The sequence below is a fragment of the Argopecten irradians genome, chromosome 9, assembly GCF_041381155.1.
Source record: "Argopecten irradians isolate NY chromosome 9, Ai_NY, whole genome shotgun sequence".
Lineage (NCBI taxonomy): Eukaryota > Metazoa > Mollusca > Bivalvia > Pectinida > Pectinidae > Argopecten > Argopecten irradians.
Window position 1 is genome coordinate 10,504,026 of NC_091142.1, and position 22,033 is coordinate 10,526,058.

At 31.5% G+C, this 22,033-nt stretch overlaps 1 protein-coding gene across 1 annotated transcript; it reads right to left on the minus strand.

Annotated features, from left to right (window-relative positions):
• Positions 1-6,037: 6,037 nt before the first annotated feature.
• Positions 6,038-16,258, minus strand: LOC138331412 (solute carrier family 28 member 3-like). The gene is made up of 11 exons (XM_069279012.1): positions 15,689-16,258; positions 13,515-13,656; positions 13,093-13,287; positions 11,767-11,928; positions 11,327-11,452; positions 10,785-10,915; positions 10,164-10,332; positions 9,208-9,366; positions 8,679-8,859; positions 8,155-8,187; positions 6,038-7,608 (listed from the first exon to the last, which is right to left on the minus strand). The coding sequence occupies exons 1-11, from the start codon at positions 16,138-16,140 to the stop codon at positions 7,424-7,426; spliced, it is 1,935 nt and encodes a 644-aa protein (XP_069135113.1). The 5' UTR covers positions 16,141-16,258; the 3' UTR covers positions 6,038-7,423.
• Between the last annotated feature and the right edge of the window lie 5,775 nt (positions 16,259-22,033).

Here is a 22,033-nt window from a genome sequence, read left to right on the forward strand (position 1 = left end):
TTACAATACTTTATCTATCATTATAACATTAACTACCATTACAATACTTTATCTCATTATAACATTAACTACCATTACAATACTTTTATCATTATAACATTAACTACCATTACAATACTTTATCATTATAACATTAACTACCATTACAATACTTTATCATTATAACATTAACTACCATTACAATACTTTATCATTATAACATTAACTACCATTACAATACTTTATTATACATTATTAACTACATTACAAACTTTACATATAACATTAACTACATTACAATACTTTATACATTATAACATTAACTACCATTACAATACTTTATCTATTATAACATTAACTACCATTACAAAATACTAACATAACTCATTATAACATTAACTACCATTACAATACTTTATCATTATAACATTAACTACCATTACAATACTTTATCTACATTATAACATTAACTACCATTACAATACTTTACATTATAACATTAACTACCATTACAATACTTTATCATTATAACATTAACTATCATTACAATACATTACAATACTATTATCATTATAACATTAACTACCATTACAATACTTTATCTACCATTATAACATTAACTACCATTACAATATTTTACATTATAACATTAACTACATTACAATATTTATCATTATAACATTAACTACCATTACAATACTTTATCATTATAACATTAACTACCATTACAATACTTTATCATTATAACATTAACTACCATTACAATACTTTATCTATCATTATAACATTAACTACCATTACAATACTTTATCTATCATTATAACATTAACTACCATTACAATACTTTATCATTAAACATTTACCATATACAATACTTTTACCATTATAACATTAACTACCATTACAATACTTTATCTACCATTATAACATTAACTACCATTACAATACTTTATCATTATAACATTAACTACCATTACAATACTTTATCATTATAACATTAACTACCATTACAATACTTTATCATTATAACATTAACTACCATTACAATACTTTATCTACCATTATAACATTAACTACCATTACAATACTTTATTACCATTATAACATTAACTACCATTACAATACTGTATCTACCATTATAACATTAACTACCATTACATACAATACTTTATCTACCATTATAACATTAACTACCATTACAATACTTTACTACCATTATAACATTAACTACCATTACAATACTTTTATCATTATAACATTAACTACCATTACAATACTTTATCATTATAACATTAACTACCATTACAATACTTTATCTACCATTATAACATTAACTACCATTACAATACTTTACCATTATAACATTAACTACCATTACAATACTTTATCATTATAACATTAACTACCATTACAATACTTTATCATTATAACATTAACTACCATTACCATTATAACATTAACTACCATTACAATACTTTATCATTATAACATTAACTACCATTACAATACTTTATCATTATAACATTAACTACCATTACAATACTTTATCATTATAACATTAACTACCATTACAATACTTTATCACCATTATAACATTAACTACCATTACAATACTTTATCATTATAACATTAACTACCATTACAATACTTTATCATTATAACATTAACTACCATTACAATACTTTATCTCATTATAACATTAACTACCATTACAATACTTTATCATTATAACATTAACTACCATTACAATACTTTATCTATCATTATAACATTAACTACCATTACAATACTTTATCATTATAACATTAACTACCATTACAATACTTTATCATTATAACATTAACTACCATTACAATACTTTATCATTATAACATTAACTACCATTACAATACTTTATCTACCATTATAACATTAACTACCATTACAATACTTTATCATTATAACATTAACTACCATTACAATACTTTATCTATCATTATAACATTAACTACCATTACAATACTTTATTTATACCATTATAACATTAACTACCATTACAATACTTACATTATAACATTAACTACCATTACAATACTTATTCATTATAACATTAACTACCATTACAATACTTTATCATTATAACATTAACTACCATTACAATACTTTATCATTATAACATTAACTACCATTACAATACTTTATCATTATAACATTAACTACCATTACAATACTTTATCTACCATTATAACATTAACTACCATTACAATACTTTATCATTATAACATTAACTACCATTACAATACTTTATCATTATAACATTAACTACCATTACAATACTTTATCTCATTATATACATTAACTACCATTATACTTTTTACATTTAACATTACTACCATTACAATACTTATCATTATAACATTAACTACCATTACAATACTTTTCATTATAACATTAACTACCATTACAATACTTTATCATTATAACATTAACTACCATTACAATACTTTATCATTATAACATTAACTACCATTACAATACTTTATCTATCATTATAACATTAACTACCATTACAATACTTTATCATTATAACATTAACTACCATTACAATACTTTATCATTATAACATTAACTACCATTACAATACTTTACATTATAACATTAACTACATTACAATACTTTATTACATATACATTAACTACATTACAATACTTTATTATCATTATAACATTAACTACCATTACAATACTTTATCATTAAACATTAACTACCATTACAATATTTATCATTATAACATTAACTATCATTACAATACTTTATCATTATAACATTAACTATCATTACAATACTTTATCATTATAACATTAACTACCATTACAATACTTTATCATTATAACATTAACTACCATTACAATACTTTATCTCATTATAACATTAACTACCATTACAATACTTTATCATTATAACATTAACTACCATTACAATACTTTATCTACCATTATAACATTAACTACCATTACAATACTTTATCATTATAACATTAACTACCATTACAATACTTTATCATTATAACATTAACTACCATTACAATACTTTATCATTATAACATTAACTACCATTACAATACTTTATCTATCATTATAACATTAACTACCATTACAATACTTTATCATTATAACATTAACTACCATTACAATACTTTATCATTATAACATTAACTACCATTACAATACTTTTATCATTATAACATTAACTACCATTACAATACTTTTTCATTATAACATTAACTACATTACAATACTTTATCATTATAACATTAACTACCATTACAATACTTTATCATTATAACATTAACTACCATTACAATACTTTATCATTATAACATTAACTACCATTACAATACTTTATCATTATAACATTAACTACCATTACAATACTTTATCATTATAACATTAACTACCATTACAATACTTTTTATCATTATAACATTAACTACCATTACAATACTTTATCATTATAACATTAACTACCATTACAATACTTTATCATTATAACATTAACTACCATTACAATACTTTATCATTATAACATTAACTACCATTACAATACTTTTCTATCATTATAACATTAACTACCATTACAATACTTTTTATCATTATAACATTAACTACCATTACAATACTTTATCATTATAACATTAACTACCATTACAATACTTTATCATTATAACATTAACTACCATTACAATACTTTACCATTATAACATTAACTACCATTACAATACTTTTATCATTATAACATTAACTACCATTACAATACTTTATCATTATAACATTAACTACCATTACAATACTTTATCTATCATTATAACATTAACTACCATTACAATACTTTATCATTATAACATTAACTACCATTACAATACTTTATCATTATAACATTAACTACCATTACAATACTTTATCATTATAACATTAACTACCATTACAATACTTTACTTTATTACATTATTACATACTCATTAAATACTTACTTAAACATTAACTACCATTAAATACCATTACAATATTTCTATATCATTATAACATTAACTACCATTACAATACTTTATCATTATAACATTAACTACAACATTACAATACTTTATCATTATAACATTAACTAACATTACAATACTTTTTTACCATTATAACATTAACTACCATTACAATTACTTATATTATAACATTAACTACCATTACAAATACATTTAACATTAACTACCATACAATACTTTATATTTATAACATTAACTACCATTACAATACTTTATCATTATAACATTAACTACCATTACAATACTTTATCATTATAACATTTACCATTATACTTTACATTATAACATTAACTACCATTACAATACTTTATCATTATAACATTAACTACCATTACAATACTTTCTCTATCATTATAACATTAACTACCATTACAATACTTTATCATTATAACATTAACTACCATTACAATACTTTACCATTATAACATTAACTACCATTACAATACTTTATCATTATAACATTAACTACCATTACAATACTTTATCTATCATTATAACATTAACTACCATTACAATACTTTATCATTATAACATTAACTACCATTACAATACTTTATCATTATAACATTAACTACCATTACAATACTTTATCATTATAACATTAACTACCATTACAATACTTTATCATTATAACATTAACTACCATTACAATACTTTATCATTATAACATTAACTACCATTACAATACTTTATCATTATAACATTAACTACCATTACAATACTTTATCATTATAACATTAACTACCATTACAATACTTTATCATTATAACATTAACTACCATTACAATACTTTATCTACCATTATAACATTAACTACCATTACAATACTTTACCATTATAACATTAACTACCATTACAATACTTTATCATTATAACATTAACTACCATTACAATACTTTATCATTATAACATTAACTACCATTACAATACTTTATCATTATAACATTAACTACCATTACAATACTTTATCATTATAACATTAACTACCATTACAATACTTTATCTATCATTATAACATTAACTACCATTACAATACTTTATCTATACATTATACATTAAATACCATTACAATACTTTACTTCTACATTATAACATTAACTACCATTACAATACTTTTATCATTATAACATTAAATACCATTACAATACTTTATCTACCATTATAACATTAACTACCATTACAATACTTTATCATTATAACATTAACTACCATTACAATACTTTATCTACCATATTATTAACATTAAATACCATTACAATACTTTATCTACCATTATAACATTAACTACCATTACAATACTTTATCATTATAACATTAACTACCATTACAATACTTTATCATTATAACATTAACTACCATTACAATACTTTATCATTATAACATTAACTACCATTACAATACTTTATCATTATAACATTAACTACCATTACAATACTTTATCATTATAACATTAACTACCATTACAATACTTTATCATTATAACATTAACTACCATTACAATACAATACTTTATCATTATAACATTAACTACCATTACAATACTTTATCTACCATTATAACATTAACTACCATTACAATACTTTACCATTATAACATTAACTACCATTACAATACTTTATCATTATAACATTAACTACCATTACAATACTTTATCATTATAACATTAACTACCATTACAATACTTTATCATTATAACATTAACTACCATTACAATACTTTATCTATCATTATAACATTAACTACCATTACAATACTTTATCATTATAACATTAACTACCATTACAATACTTTATCATTATAACATTAACTACCATTACAATACTTTATCATTATAACATTAACTACCATTACAATACTTTATCATTATAACATTAACTACCATTACAATACTTTATCATTATAACATTAACTACCATTACAATACTTTATCATTATAACATTAACTACCATTACAATACTTTATCTAACATTATAACATTACAATACTTTATCTACCATTATAACATTAACTGCCATTACAATACTTTATCATTATAACATTAACTACCATTACAATACTTTATCTATCATTATAACGTTAACTACCATTACAATACTTTAACTACCATTATAACATTAATAACTATTATAATACTTTAACTACCAATATAGCATTTACTACAATTACATTGATAATAAATTCAAAGATGCTCCACCGCCGACAGCGCAAAAATGATACCCAACATTTGAGCAATAGCAATAATAGGTGTTTAATCGTGTATATATATGTCTAATAACACAAAAAGTAATTTAAAATACCTAATTTTACTTTCGGTGCATGCGCAATCAGTACTGCATGCCATATAGGTTATAGTGCCACGGAATTTTTTCGGGATGCAATTAATTATTTTTCATATTTTATCTTGAATTAAAATTTGAAGCTCAAACTTTTCAATGGTGGTAATGGTGTAAAGTGAGTAACTTTTGTAACTGAAGAAAAATAAAAAAAATCGTCTGCTTCTGTTTTTGATAGAGAAAAAATACCATTTGTCAGCGGTGGAGCATCTTTAATTTATTATCTAATCGTTATAAGTGGACAATTATGATACTCTATCTACCATTATAATACCTTATTTGTCACCATAGCATTACCTTTCATTAAAATATTACATTTTCCACCAATAAGATAATTACCTGCAATTAAGTCAATTGTTTACAATTGAAATATATTATGCACCACATTTTTTTTGCTAAAGTCAATTATCTACGATCACCATACCACACAATCTTAAATTAAGTTAGATTTTCTAACATTACAATATGTATGTAATAGTATACAATAACTTATAAACAGTTAAAATATATAATATACTATTTTAAAATATTTCCCCTTAAATACAATCTACCAGCATGCTTCAACATCTACCGGTAAAGCAATTTTCCATCATCATTCATATCATCTACCATGACCGCCTTATTGACTACCATTGAATTGCGCCAATGATCACCATTACCACTATATGATATGCCATCCCACTTGTCATATTCAATCATATACCATCACACTAAATCATATTTCATATGCTTTCATATTCTGATACATCGGAGTTATTTTACTTAGATTTGGAGTTACCTCCCCTAGTAAGAAATGGAAGTAACAGATTAATAAGAATTATCTTTCATAGACGCATATATTACTTGATCTAATAACACCTCACGAAATAAAGCAACTTATTTTCTCTTGACATATTTTTCTTTATTATTTACTTGAGGAAGAAATATCTTACATAATTTTTCTTCGAATTGCTATACATGTACATCGTAACATTCATCGGATCAAGCATAAATTCTTAGCTTTAAATCTAAAGTTAATGGAAACGACGTATCTTATTTCTAAACGACCAACAAAGCACCATCCTTGATTTGGATGTGTAATGGTAAGACGGCCGCAGTTAATATTTCCCGACTGGACCTCAATAGGCGTATGGTCGACCACGTGGATTTTCCAAGGGCACTTCTAGATCTGGCTGTTTCCTCCGGTGAAGACAAGACCCTTGCCATGCCTTTGGAAGCTTCGGCTATCAAGATAGATTAGTCAAATTATTTTTACTCTACTTGCAATTCTTGTAAAAAAATAATAGATTATAGTTTTTCCTGACAAAATTCCTCTGTTTATATAAGCCTTTGTCATTGTTGTTCTTTCACATACAGACTAAAAAGGTTTTATTAGATATAGGCATTATATATGATCGATACAACGCGACATTTCGGCTTACCATACCACCTTGAATACACTTACGCTTACTATCTTGAAAATTTCCAAATCATCGAAGGAAACACGAGATCTACATATATCTATCTACCTCTTCTATATTGATATTGGTAATGCCGTGTGGCACTTAACGAACACTTAATGGGAAACATGTCCATGCTTCATGGAGCACTATTGCGAGAACGATACGCCAACGATTTATCCTCATCAAGCAACCGACTGGTTAAATGGTTCGACTCCCACGTCACATGATAACGTCACATGACCGCTCATGTTATCAGATTGGAGGAGTTGTTTATGGTAGTAAAGTTGATCGCTATAATGGTTGCGTTTACATCTGTGATGTTGATACCTGTCTGGAAATTTGACTCCTGGTATAGCATTCCTGTAGTAAGAAGCAAAGTTATAATATGTTATCCTCGGACTTAACTTGCTAATGTAGGGAATCATATTTAAAATATTCCATTAAACAAGTAGTTTACATCATTTAAAATGGATAGTTACAGCAGTGTACCATATTTTCGCTGAGAAATGATTTTCGCGATTTTGCGATTTCAAAATGTCCGCAAAAGTGCAAAATATAATCGCATACGAAAATTGATAGGTTCACAATATTGAATTTCAGGTAAACTTGCATAAAACAGACTATTATGTCCCAAGTGACAAAACCACTATAGAAACTACCGCGATTTTTTACTGTAAATACTATTGCAACGGTTTTCCAATAAAACATATATTGCACGATGGCATGATAAACACCAGTGAAGTTATGCTCATATCGATTTACCTAAACTTCCATCTGAATAAATATCACTCCAGTTTATATCTGATAGCATTTGTTAGTTTTTGTTAGGTACTATATATGTCTGTTCTAACCTGCAACACACGCCGTCATGAAGCAGGCGATATTCCCGCCAGCCCATGCTCTGAACATGCCTGTCGCGTAGTCCTGTCGTCGGCTGGGGTCGGCGGCTGTAAGCGCTCCAAGGTTGATCCCCATGGCGACGATACTACCGAACCCACAAAGGATGTAGGTAGCTATAACTGCAGAACGATTCTTGAAAATAAAGAGGTCAAACGTGAAAATTCTGCAAATTGTTGCAATACATTTCTAAGACCAGAATCCATCGGAGAACAAAGTAAAGACAAATCTGGATCAAATGGATCAAAAGTAGTGAAAAGTGAAAAAGAAAAAAAGAAAAGAAACAGAAAAAGAAGAAACATAAGAAGAAAGAAGATTACGATCCATTCACATAATAATCTTTTTTCTCCATTATTCAATATACGCAATATACGAGTGTAATGTCTTTTGTATTGTACGAAGATTCCTAACTTATTCTTGAAAATTGTAATATAGGAAAACTGCTAAAAGAAAGAGGACCGATTCAAGAAATAATGTACTTACATCTAACTCGTTGTTCTGTATCATTGCGCCAAGGTCGGCGAAGGATAAAAACTCGTTGATGAACAGTTTCTTGCCAATAAGTTTAGCGACTTTGTCACAGTCCTTCCATCGGACCCCCATTACCAAAGCCAGCGGCATGAAGGTGTACGAACAGAAGTACTAAAATTTAAGATGAGATTGAAAAAGGTCATTGACAAAAAGCCGACAATCTTTCGTTTCGTGTACAGCAACTCCCATTACTCTAATGATAATCGTAATTTGCATTATGAGCCAATAAATGCAGCCTAGACTTAGTGTAGTAATATCTATATAAATGGATGTGAGTCTTGTTTACTGACACCATGTTAGTCCGCCTGGGAAATTGACATTGTAGTTGAAGGAACCAGTTTGGTTATGAAACTATAAAAAATATCTTTTAAATGTCTAGATAATTGAAAGTTAACTGAAACACTATTGAAAAAACAATGAAATTTTGTTTTCCTTTCAGTTTTTATAGGGACTGTTTTTATCACATTGAACTTGGCTGTTGAGATTAGATGGCTGAAGCCGGAAATTCAAATGTTCAATGCAGCATAATTTAGATGCTAAATTATGTTATACTTTGAACTGGAAAATAAAATGCAAATATAACAATTAAAGAAATGATAGATTGCATTTATTGGAAATATAAATGCAATCTGGGTGTCAGATAAATATTCATAGCGCCCTATACGTTGTAACTGTAGACCACGAAATCATAAATATCCATAAAAAAGGTCATTGGGCAAGAAAACGCGAAATTAAATCGTCGCGAAAATAGATTGGTTTACAGTATGTGATAATTTAGATAATAAAAGTGTGTTGATGTGTAAATCCCTAGTTTTCTTTTCCATTTAAAAACTGCTGGTTTCAAGACAAGAAAACGCCAAACCAAATTAAGTTCCAGTAAATCAAACATATTTTCAATTAGTAAATACCTCGAAAGTGAACTCTGGGTGACCAACACGAGCCCCCATGAATGAGAAGCAGTAGTCGATGAAGGCTAGAATTGAGATGAATGCGATGAGATTAGCGACGACATAGGACACCAGTTTAATGGCCGTGACGGCTCCTACAGACGCCGCTTCCATGAGGTTGTGTTCCTTACTATATAACACGGGAGACAAACAATGTTATATCACAACGAGAGTCATTGTGTAAGCAAGAGGTCCGATAGGCATGTAACGCTCACCTGGATATTGCAATGATTAGGGAAAAACATGCATTTAAAAGAGGAAAGAGATTTTAAAAGAATTTGCTTTTGTTGGATATTATTTCTCATAAAAGGATGCACCAGAGTAATGGAGGCGAAGTAATTTTGACTTAAATCTGAGATACTATTGGTCCTCTACATTTCAAACTGTACAACACAAAACACGGGATAGCTTATTCATTCTTTTTCACTGCTAGCTAGGTTGGAAAGAAATCTAAAGTTCATCCACGTCATGATTTATTTTAGTAATTTACCTTTTGAAATCTTTGACAAAGGAGTTAAGATTTTATGACATTTTTATCACAAGTTCTACAACTATGTTTAATATGCTACTCGATGGCCCTACCCGACTTCAGTAAGTACTATGGCTTTTCCCTGGATCTTGGACAATTTGGTCTCCGGCCAGCCCAGCTTGGCCACGGCAAGAGCGGCTGGAGCTGACATGAAAGACGCAGAAATCACGTGCTCGGCTGGGACCTATTACAAAACAAGCTACATGCAGTATTCCTTTATAGCTTACTTAGTATTTGGATTTACATTATATTTAATCTCATTTCATCACATTAATATAGTAATTAAGGTATATTATAACTACAATAAAAATCCCGCTTTAACGACGCAAAAGGAAATAAATATTTATTATTGTGAAATAGATTTTAGAATATTTTTTTCCTTATACAGCTTATCAAAGTATCGATAAATCCCTTCAAGTGAGAGTTTGCCCCTATCCAACGGCAAATTTGATGACGCGCGCCAGCGCTTCATGTGGAATTTTTCGTTGTCAAGTAGGCAATCATCCTCACATAATTGCCAAGTGAATGCGGTTCAATGTTTAAACGAACTTAAACAAGGATAATACCAAAATAGATTGTATAAATAAGTACCTACTCCAAATTCAATGTAGGCGGCGATAACTGTCCCAGCCACAGTAGCAAAGCCTGACGTCATCACACAGTGCAGCTCGGACAAAGTGAGGTCACGGAAGAATGGCTTTAGGGCTATGGACGACTCCAACTGTGGTCAGATAATTGTATATAATGAAAATTTTATTTTCATATGCTCAGATTTGGAATTTTTTTTTTATTAATAGCGCTATGACAACATTGATTTTACTATAGAGCAGAGGAAAGGAGAATGTTATTGGCATAGAAAGTTGAATTTATTGATTCCAAAAAAAATAACTGTAGTGTAAGAACAATACAAGAATACAAGAAAAAAAGTCTTGACCAACAGCATGTGTATGACTGATATAGTAAATTCACCGTAAAACATCTTTGACTATTGCTATAATATAAATTGTTTTGAATTTCTAGAATCGGGTATAATACCTGTCCGATGAAGATGTGGGCGGAAGCAGCGAATGATTCAATGGCTGTAGTATTCATTGTGAACTGGAACAGTTTGGCCAGTCCGTTGATGATAGACTGCATAACTCCGAGGTAATATAGGACGGATACAATGGAACTGAAGTATATCACCACTGGCAAGATCTGGGGACAAACAGAGAAAAGATCATACCACTAGATTGTATTACCAATGGCACTATCTGAGGACAAATAGAGAAAATATCATATCACTGGAATGTATTTCCACTGGCAATATCTGGGGATATAGAGAGAAAATATCATATTACTGGAATGTATTTCCACTGGCAATATCTGGGGACATAGAGAGAAAATATTACATTACTGGAATGTATTTCCACTGGCAATATCTGGGGACATAGAAGGAAAATATTACATAACTGGAATGCATTTGCACTGGCAATATCTGAGGACATAGAGGGAAAATATTTCATTACTCGAATGCATTACCAATGTATCTAGGGACATAGAGGGAAAATATTACATCACAAAGGTATATCACCGCTGGTAATATATAACAGTGTAACAGTGAGCAGAAGATATAGGCACGTTGAATGTAGTGACCGTCCTCGATACCAATGAATCATTCCTCTTTGGGTAGTCAATTCTTGTGTTAATCACCATGTGTTATGTTGTTGTTCGGAAGTGTCATACCGTATAGCCGCTTAATTTCGCGGTATGATATTTTCGTGATTTCGGAAGGCATGGCAATTATCGCGAAAATTTGATCAGCAAATTATTGAGCTATGATTGAACCATAACTACCCTGATAGCCAGTTTGTGAAAATTTATCCTGCTGAAAGTTAATATTTTCATTTTTAACTAGAATCGCGAAAACTTTGACACTCGTAAATATCTGGCGTTACGATAACTACCATTTTAATATTTAGAAAAACATATTAGCTTTGAATTCTGAATATCAAGATAATAATATGCGTTTTTTGACTTAATTAAAGAAGCTGTAAGACACCAGAATACTTTCCTTATATCATTACATACCTCATCCTCGATACTCCAGGGGTTCCGATCACTTACGATCTCTATACACTCCTGGACTATCTCATAGTAAAACTGGAGGCAACAGAACAGTACAGGTGATTCAGTCCTTTGATGTACATCAAAAGAGCCGTATAACGGTACACTGTGGTTGACTGTGTGGCTTTGATGTTAGGCGTCGCTCTCTTTGTAGTCTTCAAAGGAAATCTTTGCTAGCCTGTGATTGGTCAAATGTTTTCTGGGTGTAGAGATCGTAAGTGATCGGAACTCCTGGAGTATCGAGGATGTACATACCTTGAATACAATGATGTGCATTGTATAATTTTTCTCGTCGAACACGAACTTTGACCCTTCGTCCGCAAAGGTGAGGAAGCCAACCACAGCATCTCCAAATAATTTACATATCTCGTATCCAGGTTTCCATCGAAGTATGACGATCCCCCATGTGAACTGTAGTATAAGTCCCCACAGCACGGGGGTCCAGCTTACCTGAAACGGAAGTGACGTCATAACTGTGAAAACTATGAAACCTAATGATAACCAGTAACACTTTCATTGAAATTTAAAGTTGCATTTTGTGTCATTTACCTTAGCAGATTATATGAAACCGTTTATACATTGTATGTCATACCTTGTGCACTTCTGCTAAATGAAAATAGCATCACATTGAAATTGGAGGAATTGTGGGTATGATTTGCACGCCATATTGTTCTCACCTTAGTTGGAGCTTTGGAAGTGGCGAAGACGAGAAACACTAAAAGGAACAGTCCACCTAACGATATCAGTCTCTCCGTGTCAGCACGAACATCAAAAGCAATGAATGTGATGATCAACAGCAGCACCAGTATCGTCAGACACCTGGAAAATACAAAATAAGATTCCTCAACAATGAAACAGCAACAACAATACACAAAGGTCTATTTCACATTTACAGGTAAAACAAACGCTCCATTGCAATAGTAGTTAATTACCTTTCTTGGTGATTTATTTCCGCGAATTATCATTGGGAACCAAATACGCGAAATTAAAACATAGTTGTGATGTCATCTATTGTTGTTTCTGTACTTTAACTCCCGGGTTATGGTACCATTACCTGTAACTGTCCTATATGTTACCTTTTATTGTCTTATAAGTGACTCTAATATAAGACAGTCACATAAGACAGTAAAAGGTAACTTATGGGAGAGTTACACAATGCGGGTGAGTATATGTCTCCGGGCTTAATCATATTACACAACCTGCCGGAATATTCCTTTATTTTTTAATCCAAATTACAAAAAAAAAATCCCACACAATAAATATGAAGAGAATTTAATCCTCTATTGATGCGGAATTAAACACATCCGCAGAATTTCTGTACATATCAATTTTCCTCCTTGTTATGAATTCACCATGTAACACATGTCTACAGCATTAACTCCAATTTCCGCTTTCTGAAACCTTGTTGTTATGGTACACCTCATTTGATATTAAATTTCCAAATCATCTACGCTGTAGTAACAAAACTTTAGAATTTCACCAAAATCCCATTGGCTTGTTGAATACAAGATTGTCCCTAGAGAGGTCGATATTTTAAATCCTCTGAATTCAACGAAAGTTCTGGGTACACCGACTGTTTTGAACTAGCCTGGAAATTACTGTTATTACGGTAGGGAATGTACGTCACAAACGTTACTAAGAGAACAACGTAATGGCTACCGTGAAGCCCGCCTCGCGGTAAGTTTACCTCTTTTTGTATCGTTATTAATCAACTTATCAGTTATCAATGCCGTCTATAGTACTTTAAATGAATTCAAGATTCATCGGCTGTTAATGGATTTCTTACAGAATGTGCCGTTTTTGCAAACATTCACGGAAAAACATCGTGCGCGTGCAGATCAAATGTGGTTATCGTTAGGACTTCTACTTGGAAATAAGCAAATTACCCATAAATGCCATTTTCTAGCATATTTCGATATTCTAAAATGATTGTAAGCCATACCCAATTCGTTTTGAACAGAATTTGCTAAGGTTCGAGCAGGAACAACTTATGTAGAGAACTTCAGAGAAGGGGGATATCGTGAGGACATAGGATTGTGCGGTTATCGTTTAGGACACGTATTTACATGCTAATATCACTGTATAACCAGGATAAGTAAAAAATGTAGGCAGTGCTTAATAAAATTGCTTATCCGGGCATGACGGGCCTCGATACAGTTCTCTCTTCCACATATTGTACAGTTTTCGGCTAATCTCCATAAATTAAATGGTTCATAAAAATTAGTTGGTTAACAATAAACAAATAGTCATAGCATTTTGCCCAGATTAGTTTTTCAAGGAAGCATGCTACTCTACCGAAGTAATTTTTTAAATGGTCCAATACGGCGTCACGGTGTTAGTGTAGTCATGTGACCTTAATGAAAACGCCACACGAAAATGTCCTTATAACCACCCATAGAAAATAAGCGTTACTTGCTAGCTGGAGTTAATGGTGTGATAAATGAAGCGAAAATATTGCATTTTCCATTGCAACAGCAAATTTCCTTATAATTTTATATTGGTGTTATTGTTTAATAACTCATATTTATACCCAAAGAAAGAAAGTTAACAACTTTCCCTAATATATTTTCAATTATATATAATTATATTCAGGTCGGTGGATCTATTCCTGAATATTTGCGCTTGTAATGAGATTACCATGTATCTATATACATATATTATAGAACCTTCATCACGAATAAGAAGATGACCAGGAATACTATAAATAATTATTACCATTCTAACTAGAGTATGGTGTATTACTATATTTACAAGACAAGAAATCAATCTAGTGCTACGTTTCAACAATACAATAGTCAAAGTATATATCCATGCCGTTTGAAAGCAGGTTCGAATTTCCAACACGACTTACAGACGAATAATTCTTCTTGTCCTTGTTTTTATTCTAAAGTGTCTCTTGTATAGCAAACATATCCGGCCATGTTTGGTGATGAATTTGGCAACGTTTTGAAGACGAATGAAGCGATGAAGAACATACAAAACGATGACGATGATGTCGATGATTGTCCAAAATGCAACTGACGGGTCGTAGAGGATAACAAACACAACATACACACTGTAACCAATAATAGCCAACAGGTGAAGAAAATCGACAAACCGTCTACGGATCCATTTTCTACAAGTTTTGATAAGGTTGGACGAAGAGTCAAACAACCCACTGAACGCATCTGAAGCCTCAAATGCACGTGGTAAACCGCCATTTTGATGGTGACGTATACCATCACGTGCCTTGTCTATGTCACTACACGACAACGGTTCCGATGAGTCCACCGCCATAGTTTGGTCACCACGAGCACTCATCATTCAGGACAGTGGTCAGTCTTAAAAGTCCCAAAAGTCCTTAGTAGAAATATTTTACCACACTCGAAAACCATCAGTTACTGCTAATTCCACGGCACAACAGTCTAGACAGTGTTGATAATTCGTTTGATCCTGGCGAGTTGCGATGTAACACTAGCTGTCACGTGACTCGTCAATTTCGTGAGCTTGCTTAATGATACATAGGCATATGTATATAAATGTCTATATCTTGGTGTCTCCTATAAGTAACGCAGCAGTCTAACATCAATGTAAAAACTTAATTACCTTGTAATGATATATATAGTGATATTTACATAAATGGTGTGCGACAAATGTAATTTTATCGTAAATAGTATATAATTACAGTAAAACCCCTCTAACTCGAACCCGGATTCCTCGAATACCCCCTATTCGTCGAACTGGTCGTACGGTCCCGGCCGTCTCCCTATATAATCTATGTAACAAAACCCCGGATAGCTCGAACAGCTATTCGTCGAATACCCCTTATTCCTCGAACAGAAATATATCCCCGTTTGAGCAAATGCATAGTATGTACCCATGCATTCGTCGAACAGGTGTTCGGCCCTTGGTAATTGTTTACCTGTGTCAAACCTGACTGCACCGACCGTCACGGATAATAGCTCACGACCTGTGTTTATACAGGTGTCGTATCAAGCATTTCGGTAATTAAGGGGGAGTGTTCTCTGAACGCCAACATATTTATCAACAATAGGTAGGTGTTGTTTTAGGAAACAATAGGAAGGCAATTATATACTGTTTCATATAAGCTGTCTTTATATTTACACCTGTAAAGTCACCTGAGATTTACCTGTATTTCAATCAGTATCATAAGTAACATTGGTGGGTTTTGGAAAATAATTCCTTCAATAAATTCCGTATAATATACAATGTAAATTATTAATTAAAGATAATCAGTGCTTTTATATACATAAAATTATAAACATGGCAAATTCTAAGAATTAATATGGAGCTACATGTGGATTATTAAGAACAGTGCATTTTGAGTTCCAGGTGAAATATTTTTTTACAAACAGGTTTCGTGATCAATGTATTGACATAGGAGTTCTCCAGAGCTACATTCTTAGCCAACTTTCATTTCTTGTGACCGTGCATAGTTGCGCATGATTTCTTTTAGCGCATAGACGTACACCTTTAAGTATTTGGTTAGAAAATGGGTGGAGAAAAACAATAGAAAAGTTTTAATTAATTTTGTCGGAGATTTTGACCTGTTTATTATAGTTTCAGTTGGTAATCTATTAAAGCCGACACAAACACACTTATATGATGTTTTATAAACATTGGTAATAATATATCATTGGTTTTTAATGCTTTATATGTATATAAAATATAAAATATTTTAGAAGTCACTTAATAATGTAAAAATACCAAATGAAATGAGATTGAAGACTGTTACTTAGGGTCTTAACCATATTCATTTTAATACACATTATAAATGTTAATGTTGCAAGGGATTAACGGTGTCAGTATTACCTACTTTCACGATCGCCAGTCGTTGTTTGATGCAAACTTTATTTGAATATTTCAGAAAAGGCATTAAATAATCGATGTCTCTCTCGCAATAATCTTCGCTTAAATACGAAAATAGAAAGTACGCATTGTGAAATGACAAAAGAGTCGGAAGAAATCGCTGACGTCCGACTTCCTATATAAGTTAAATATTTTTTTTTTTTTTAGTTTCTGTGGTTTCTTTCAAAAGATATAAACGATACCAAAATTTGATATTGCTCCGTACAAATCACATTGACCCATGTTCGTTTTTATCAGTGCGTTCCGTATCTTTTCCCGCATATTGTATTTTCGTAACTTTCCTCGTGAACACGTGTAACCTAACGCTTTTACAAGGTACACATAGGTATCGTTGTTTGTTCGTAACTATGCTGGTTAATAACTTTATAGTGTGTATTTATTTTGTAAATGTGTTAAATGATTTTTTTAATTAAATCATCGAAATTGTACCCATTGTCTGTTTTAACCAATATGGTACCACGTTTGACGATCGTTTACATTTGATTTACTTTGTCGTCAGTATTTTCAAACCCTCATTTTATGTAATACATATTTTTTTCAACTTGATATTGCTATCAAAAACACTTTCATAATAAATCCAAAATGCTGAAATTACGGTAATTAAAATGTCATTACAATGTATTGTTTGTCATAGGGTGACCGGACATTTTGACTGTCAACGGTCGATCATGACCAACCTCGGATGAGTCGAATACCCTGTATTCCTCGAATTATTGATATGGTCCCCTGCTGTTCGAGTTATAGGGGTTTTACTGTATGTTGTATTCCCTTTTAATGACTTAATGGGTTTTTTATATCAATTTTTATTAAAACGATTCCCCTCGTAACACTAAAATCAAACGATCCACCCCCATTACTTTGTAACATCTTTTCGGGAGATCAATTTCCGCATTTTCCTGTCTTTCAGAACTATTCAGCCAGGTATGGATGGTTGTATACGATGCCCATTATTCCAATAAATACATTAACGTTTTGTCAGCACAAGATTTTTCCGTATATAAATGTGACAATTCCCCGATCACTGTATCAAATTAATAAATGTTTCTGGGATTGCCGTGAAAACTACCGGGTTTTTTGTGGAAATGAATACCGAAAAATGCTCAGCGACCCCTCTCCTATCGTACAAGCGATTTCCCCGCGATGCCGCCTACATCCGGACTTTTGTCAGGAAGAGACTAATTTTAAGGCACATTACCAATTGAGGACCACCTCCTTTATGAGCGTGGAAAGAAAGATCTTCGTCATACTTATAAAACGAATAGCACCCTCCATGGCAGCTAACGAATATATTTTTGTCTTTGAAGAATGGAAGTTCTCAAGGATTCTGCGCGTTCATAAACACAATAAAACCATCACCAACTTATCAAGTAAACAACGGTCAAGCCTTGAGGCCTTACAGTTATTTAGCAGGACCTCTCCAATGCATATGGACCCACACCACAACACAATCCCGGAGTACTTCATGAAACAGACGATAGAAGAGTGAATCAGGATTTCCAAACCGCGAAGATATGAGCCCAGGATGTAAAGACCAAGTTGGGAATCACAGACAGGAAAATAACTTTGAAGATATCGGGAACCTGGTTGGGTTTAGTTTCGGTTGATGTCGGTATATGTACTATACGACCTACATTCTTTGCCAAATTCCATAGGCAAGTGCGTAGCGCGCGTCGCATGCTTGGCTCAAGCATGCCACCATTATTTTAAAAATCTGACTTACAATTTTTGTACAGTCAGTAAAAAACAACAACATTTGAATACACGTTAACATCGCCTGGCAGAATATTAAATAGTATAATACAGATGATAAATGTCCAACTGGTATGCCTAACAAAACTATTCGGGGCACATTTCGAAAGATTTGAACATTTGTTATTCTGTAAAATTATATTAGAAATGTCTATATATTTCCGGGTTTACCAGGGTGTTATGAATTTCGATTATGTTAGAATCCTGTCAAAAGACAATATTATAGACCTTCAACCAAATTACACTCAAGTGCAAGAGTGGATTTTTGAATCAGGACAACACTTACGGATTACCAAAATTCCATTTGAAAAGGTTAGAACATATTTCTAAAAACATGATTATGTTAGGAATATGCGCCATATAAGTAATTGTCATCAGTTAAAAAAACCCAAAATTCTCCCATGTCCTTACTATTTTAATTTTTTTACCACCAAAATCCGTTATTTTTTGTTCGAGGCACTTAGACAGAGGGGGGGGGGGGGGGGGGGGAGGGGAGTCTAGTATTGTACGATTGACATGCTATTATAAAATCACCACCGTTCTATATTTTGGGGCATGCAAGCCTACCAGTCAGGACTACGCCGCTGATAGTGGTACCATGAGAGACTACTACAGAAAACATTGCGTGTCTTACAACCCCAAACATCCCCACCCAATAAAAAAGGTAGGGTTGGCACACCCACGAGGTGCTTAACTTGCATCATCTTTGTTAAGGTTGGAATGTACGTGGCAGGGCAGACTTACAGAAGACGAAGAATCCCGCGGTAGGTACGCTTTGCAGAAACATTTCAATGAAAGAAGATCCAAAGTATGAAGAGTTGGGAGATTCCAGGATCCTAGACTGTGGAGAATAGATGTACAGATCCCTTTGTACATTCAACATGGACGCCATTGCCTACATTTGAAATAATGTATATAGACATGAAATCAGCTGCAGATCTATTTTCGAAAACTGCAGAGAAAGCGCCTGGTAGATCGTAGCGGAAGCGACAAGATAGCTGAACGACATCGGTAAATGCACATGGCAATGAGTAAGCAAATTTCCGTTGACTTACTATATTGAAGATGTTTTAGGTCAGGACTCAAAACACACTATGAGAAATTTTCCTGTTATGACGTATGCATAGTTCCAATCTTAAGCTGAGCGGCCATCTTTGATTTCAGAATGGCGACTATTTCAGATTTTAACACAGTGAATAAAATTATGTACTAAATCGAACACCATCACAATCTTAAAATTATATCGGAGAAAATTTTGACATCCTTTTTCTTCTTCAGTAGTCTATTGAAAATCATGTTTAGATGAATTAAGCTGTGAAAAGCATTCAAAGACATGGAAAAACACGCACGATGCTTTGTAAGCATTTGCAAACCACAGAATTTATGCAATGTAATATTTATTGTTTTTATGCTTTACGTATATTTAGATGAGAACATATCTAAAAAGTCACTTAATAATTACTTATATCACTGACGTAAATTTTGATTGATGACAATGCTGCTAAAATTCATTTTTAGTTCTTATTTGACTGTGTAAGTATTGTAATTCTCAAAATGCTATTGATTTTTGTGTTGAATAACATGTTAAAACCATCTACATCTGGATTCGTGAATTAAAAGTTGTTAGATGTCTTTTAGATGTCAAAATCAGTTATCAATAATTATAAATTCAGGTAGATACAGGTCGTAAGATTGACGGCCACCTTGAAATACAAAATGATTATCCCTCAATAAGTATTTTAACACTACTATAATGTTCTTAAGTAACAAAATACTAAAATGGCCTTAAGTAACAAAATACCAAATATCTGTAGGTGCACATGTTTTGTATTTTGGATGTAGCTGTTATTTAATGCAATAAATGGCTAAAAGAATGTGATTCTGGTGGCAATTTGAAAATCAATATGGCAGCCGTGTGGGCTTAATTGTGATGGATCCATTTTTTTCTGAAACCTTATGTTTGTTATAAATACAGAAGTCATATTCAAAGTTTCATGCTTTCTACAGATTTTCAAGAACCGACGATTTTTAAACCCTGTATTATAAGGTGCCTATACTAATCATTTAACAACTTGGGACATCCTTTCTTTATTTTTATTTCGCAAATCCTTATTTTAGACTACATGTATTCCGTTTTATATTCATGTACTTATGGTTGTTCAATGTCTAAGTAAGCCATCATTGGCTGGACATGCCAGGCTACATTTGTTGAGAAATGATTTTTAGCAAATGATGGGTGGGTGGGTGGACGGACGGACGGACGGATGATTGGTTGATTGATTTATTACCAATCAGAGTAAAAAACAAAAGATCTCTACAAACATTTTATTTCCTATACGATCATAGGAATATAAAAATTAGCTACCAGAATATCCATAAACCAATTTAGGCGTCTTTAGAGATGAAAAAAATGGTGGAAAAATTATATTTACAGGTACTCGGCAATAAAAGTTTACTGTATATATATATTTATTTATGATATGTGTGAATCCGTGCCAAATCCCTGTAAAAACAATTTATTAAAGACATTTTGGCTGTATTCTTATCAAATACAAACTGCGCTCAATAGTAGATCATG